The sequence below is a fragment of the Haplochromis burtoni genome, unplaced genomic scaffold (genome assembly GCF_018398535.1).
Source record: "Haplochromis burtoni strain Fernald_Lab_line unplaced genomic scaffold, NCSU_Asbu1 Contig_133, whole genome shotgun sequence".
NCBI classification, from domain to species: Eukaryota; Metazoa; Chordata; class Actinopteri; order Cichliformes; family Cichlidae; genus Haplochromis; species Haplochromis burtoni.
Window position 1 is genome coordinate 1,375,948 of NW_024582494.1, and position 5,156 is coordinate 1,381,103.

The 5,156-nt window shown below is 42.4% G+C and overlaps 1 protein-coding gene across 1 annotated transcript; it reads right to left on the reverse strand.

Annotated features, from left to right (window-relative positions):
- Window positions 1-2,847: 2,847 nt before the first annotated feature.
- Window positions 2,848-3,279, reverse strand: LOC121815097 (xenotropic and polytropic retrovirus receptor 1 homolog; the record flags this gene model as incomplete). The annotated part of the gene is given in 1 exon segment (XM_042224249.1): window positions 2,848-3,279. A coding segment is annotated over 1 exon segment (58 nt), but the record flags the coding sequence as incomplete, so codon positions are not given.
- Window positions 3,280-5,156: the final 1,877 nt, after the last annotated feature.

Below are 5,156 nucleotides of genomic sequence, written 5' to 3' on the forward strand. Positions count from 1 at the left end.
GTAAAGACTGGTGTAAAAGCGCAAGGAAATTTATGCGGCGGATAGGAGGCGGCTGGCTTGACCGCGGCTCACAAATGACGGCTCACTTTACCGCGGTGGGAGGAACAGCAGAGCGAGAGGGTCAAACACGCACACGTAGACGCCAGCGTTAAAGCGTCGCCATCGTTTCTCGGACAGCCAGGGGGCCTTTCACAGGAGAAGCTCGAAACTTAAACCAGTAGCTGGTAATAGCATTGGCCAGACACGCGGCGCACTTACTTCAAAATGTAACAGTAACAGCTGAGATAAGTGAAGCAACGCTTAAGCTCAAGTGTGTGTTACAGAAGCAAAGACACCTGATTGTTCTCGTGGCACGAAATTGTCACAGATCGTGGATAATGCGCATTATCCACGATCTGTGGATCTGGCATGATCTGTAACCATGGTTACTGTTGTTACAGCCTTAGATGCGAAGGGCTCGGGTTTAAGCTCGGGAAGAGAGCGGGATCACAGAGGGCTTCTAACATCATCCCAAGCAAGAGCGATTGCAGCAGAAAGAGCATCCGGTGTAAAATCTGCACCAAATCAAGCATGCAGATCCATCCGCTGCGGCGTCCCTCGGGAAATAAAGCCACATGAAGCCGAAAGCTTCATTGTTAAAGAGCTGAGAACGAGCTTATTAAGTGTTCGACCACTGCCAAGTCCCCTGATGGCCTTACATGTAGCCCAGTTTTGTTTTTGTTATTAATCATTATGGATTTTATTGCCCGAACGAAACGACCGTTTACCTGCCGCTGGATGGAAAACCACCAAATCTGGCAACACCGCCGTCAGTAATCACAGGAATTCTGTTATTTTGGATGGGAGGCGAAACATCTTCATCAACATAAAGAATCCCAGTCGCCTAATTTTCAACCATTACTCAAGACTAACATGGTCCGGAGAACCAATGCAATCATATTAAGACAAGATGCAAAGACATGATCCATCGGTTTTAAAACTGACGGGACTCACTGAGCTCACTGAAATCTAAAAGTGCTCCACGGTTTACGTTCCAGAGAGCAGGTTTAGTGAAAACTGGAGTGAAAACTCTGGATTTGATGTTTTAGAGACGGGATTAATCTAAACATCGGGTCAGTTACCGGGGCAACAGACTCTCTATAAGTAAACTGCTCACTGACAGATTTCCTTTAAACAACTTTTAAGGTTTTCTCATTCGTGCAGTCAGTCTTAAAGCACCAAGGGGGACAGAAGCTGGTCCTTACAAACAGTCCAATCCCATTTATATGTTAGCTTGTTGTTTATGATGGCTAACGTGGCTGCTTTCATAATAAATCTGTCATCAGTGTAACAGCAGAGTCAGCGACCACGGCATACCACGGATTTATTACCGGCTCTGCTCTATAGGATACATCCTTCTAGCTCTGTGGGCAGTCAGGAATCTGTCAGGTTGTCCATGAGATGCCCTGCACTGATGCCTGACAGTGCGCACTACTGTAGTAATCACTTTCATTAGCTTTCACGTTGGAGATGACAGGAAGATTTCAGCATCTTCAGCGACTTTCAGGTTCTGAAAGCATTTTAAAATAAGTTTGAGAATCAGGACACATCCGGAGTATCTGGATGAATTCAATTGAATTGAATTCAATAGATGTCTACAGATAATTTATTTTCTACTGTAATTGTGCCAAACGCAGATATATTTTGGTTGGATTCAGTTTAAGTAAAGAATGACTGAGTGGACAATGCTGACTTTGTTTTTCATTTACTTTTATGCTAAATGCCGTAGCCCACAGTCAAACCCATTATTGGCTGATGAGCGCTGCACTGATAACGGCTTAGTTTCCTCACACTCAGAGTTGATTTGAAGCAACTCCGATCAGCTTGTTCTGGAGCCGAAAACCTAGAATTTGTTGAACCTGCTTTCTGGAACAGGACCGAGCTGATCAGCTGTACCTCTGCTTATGTTACTGTGATCTCCAGCCTGCAAACTTCAATCTGCTTTTAAACGTTTGGTTTTTATATCAGTTTGCAGGCTTGTTAAAGGAAGCTACCCCAGCCACAGTCACATTCATAAAAAATAAAACTTTGGTAATTAATGTAAAGAAAAGCAACGCATGTACATTTGCTGCAGTTAACAGGGCACGTTCACGCACTAATTAGAGGTCGGGGATAACCGAGGGTCCTAACTCTGAGCTCGTTAAAAATGTGGCACAAGTTCAACCATGAAAAACATTCCAAACATTATAAAACACATCGACAATCAGATGCTCCAACTAGTCTGACTAGTATAAACAACAATGTAAAAGGACTTAACAACTACAACAGAGTCATAATGCACATCAAATATTACAAAGGAACTTCACAGACTTAGAAATGTTTGAATCAAAATTTCCCTTTTTGTGTACAAGTACAAGATTTTGTGTAATAAATGCACTTTTCCTGCAAGTGCCTCCAGGGTTGTGATTGCACACTGATGTTATTACAACTAAAAAATATTAAAAATTAAAAAAAAAACAAGGAGAGAGAGAGATGGTGTATAAAAAGAATCAACAAGCTGAAACCAGTTGATTTGTTCTGATATGCTGTGATATGCGTGCAGAGTCCTTCCTCAGGTTTGTGTTTGTTAGTCTTTTGATTGGCTTTGTCTTCTCCCTGTTGATCCTAGTGTAGGTGTGCAAACAGTCGTCGGTAGCCTATTTTATGCTGCGTCTTCTAAACAAATTCAGGAAATAAAAGAAGAATCTACAGAAAAGTAAACAACAGATATTAAAAAAAGTCCGTTTAAAAAACAGAAGAGGATAATCCCCGGGCAGTGCGGTCTTATCTCGCCGGTTATGTGCAGAAGGATTCCCTTGATGTCTGTCCATCTGTCTGACTGTGTGGCTGTTTGTCTGGGTGGCATTAGCTCTCTCCTCACCTGCAGCGATATTATACTATACTTGTGCTTCAGCGGGTCTATCTCTGTGTGTGTTTCTACATTATAGGTGTGTGTGTGTTGTTTCCATACTTATAAAGACCAACTGTACTTACAAGGACGTAAAGATGAGGTAAGTTTCCCAGAGGTGAGGACAGTGACTGATGGTCCTCACTGCTTTAAAGGTTTCGAGACTGAAGGGTAGGCCTGCGCGTTAACACTACGAGGGAGGAGCTTTGAGGTCAGGCGTTAGCGAACGAGGTCTTTATAAGTACAGTGTCGTAAAGTGTGTGTTTGTGTGCGTGCGTGTGCCGATGCTGTGGACTCAGCTGAAGGCCTCATCGTCAGTATCTTCAATTAGCACCTTGGTGTCCTTCTTCGATCTGAAATAAAGACGATTAAAAAAAATCAGACGTTATCTGACAAAACCGAGACTTCATTTCACGTTGCGTTACTTATACATTACTAACTATTTAAAACAACTGCATGGACTGCTTTCTTCTTGAACCCAATCTGTACATGAATGATTACAGTTTCTATGGGATCTGTGTCTGTTTCAGGCCAAAGTGTAATATGTGAAGGATCTCAGGCAAACCTTCAGTGTGGTGAGAACACAGCTTCTATGTCTTTGTACGTTTCCTGCAGTAAAAATATGTTTAGCTTTAGAAATTTGGCGCAGTTGATGGAAGCGACTTTTTACCACAGTGGACACCTGTTGATCCAGTTTGAAGGAAGTATCCAAGAAAACTCCAAGATTCCTAACAGCATCAGTGAAGCGGTTAGCAACAGGCCCCAGTGTGCCAGTCAGTTGTCCCAGAAGCATATTTCTATCAAAAACAATAATTCCGTCTTCTTTTCATTTAAGGGAAGAGAGTCACATAGTAACCAGTCTTTGACATCCCCACAGAGGATGTAGTGAAGATGAGACATCCCCAGTCAAGTGGAGGTAGATTTGAATATCATCAGCACAGCAATGAAAAGAGACATTATGTTTTTCAAAAATGGAGCCCAGGGGCAGCATGTACAGAGAGAACAACACGGGACCCAGCACCGAGCCCTGGGGCACACCACAGCGAAGAGGGGCAGAAGAAGAGGAATGTTTACCCACTGTGACAGAGAAGGACTTCTCTGAAAGATATGGTTTAAACCATGAAAGAACATTTCCTGTAAGGCCAACTACATGTTCTAACCTTGCCAAAAGAATATCATGATCGACCATGTCAAAGGTGACGTCAGATCTAATAGAAGTAAGACCGCAGAGCGCCCAGAGTCAGCGATTAGAAGGAGGTCGTTGAAATCTCCTAGTAGGGCAGTTTGGGTGCTGTGACGCGGTTTAAATCCAGACTGGAATTCATCACTGATACTGTTTATCTCTAAATGTGTCTGTAGTTGCTGAAGCACTATTCAATTCAAATCAAATTTTATTTATACAGCACATATTCAAACAACAATAGTGTTTCACAGTCAGTAAAAGCAGGAGAGAATTAAAACAAACAATAGGTAACAACACAACAAGCTCGAACAGCCAACTGGTTAGAATCAAAAGCCAAAGTAAAAAGATAAGTTTTAAGACGTGATAGACTCGGCAGTACGAACATGAACAGGGAGGTTATTCTGGAGTCTGGGTGCCACGGTTGCAAGTGCCCGGTCTCCTCTCGACTACATTCGAGACCCAGGTTGTGCTAGGAGCCTGTTTTCTCTAAAATGTGCTTTAAGTAATTTAAAGGAGGTTTGTGATTGTTGGAGCCTGTTCTCCTCAGGCAGGTCATTCCACAGTCAAAGGTCCCTGATGGTAAAAGCACACTCACTGTTAGACTTAAACCTCGACCTTAAACAGGACCCACCGGAGGATCATGGGGGGTCAACATTCACGCTCTGCAGCTTTAAAGACCCAGATGTGATCAGTGGAAGTTAAAAGTGAAACATGCAAAATCACACAAACATGTGAATCTCTGTCCCGCTGTGGAGGCTTCTGCTGTAAAATTAGAACATTAACTAAAGTAAATTATTATTTAACATTAATTACACTCAGTGTCACACTAAAGATTCACTGCTGCAGTGAGTCAGTTACAAAATTAACACATAAATAAATGTGTGTTTCTTATTAAATCTTTTCTAAGCTGAAGTTCATGGTGAAGTTTCAGGAGTTATTTTTTCTTTTGAGGAATTTTTAATTTGATTATTGACCTTTTAACTTTGCGATCATGCTGCAGCTCCTTCCTGCCCTGCTGGTTGGACTTGGTTTGGAGGTCGCTGTTTC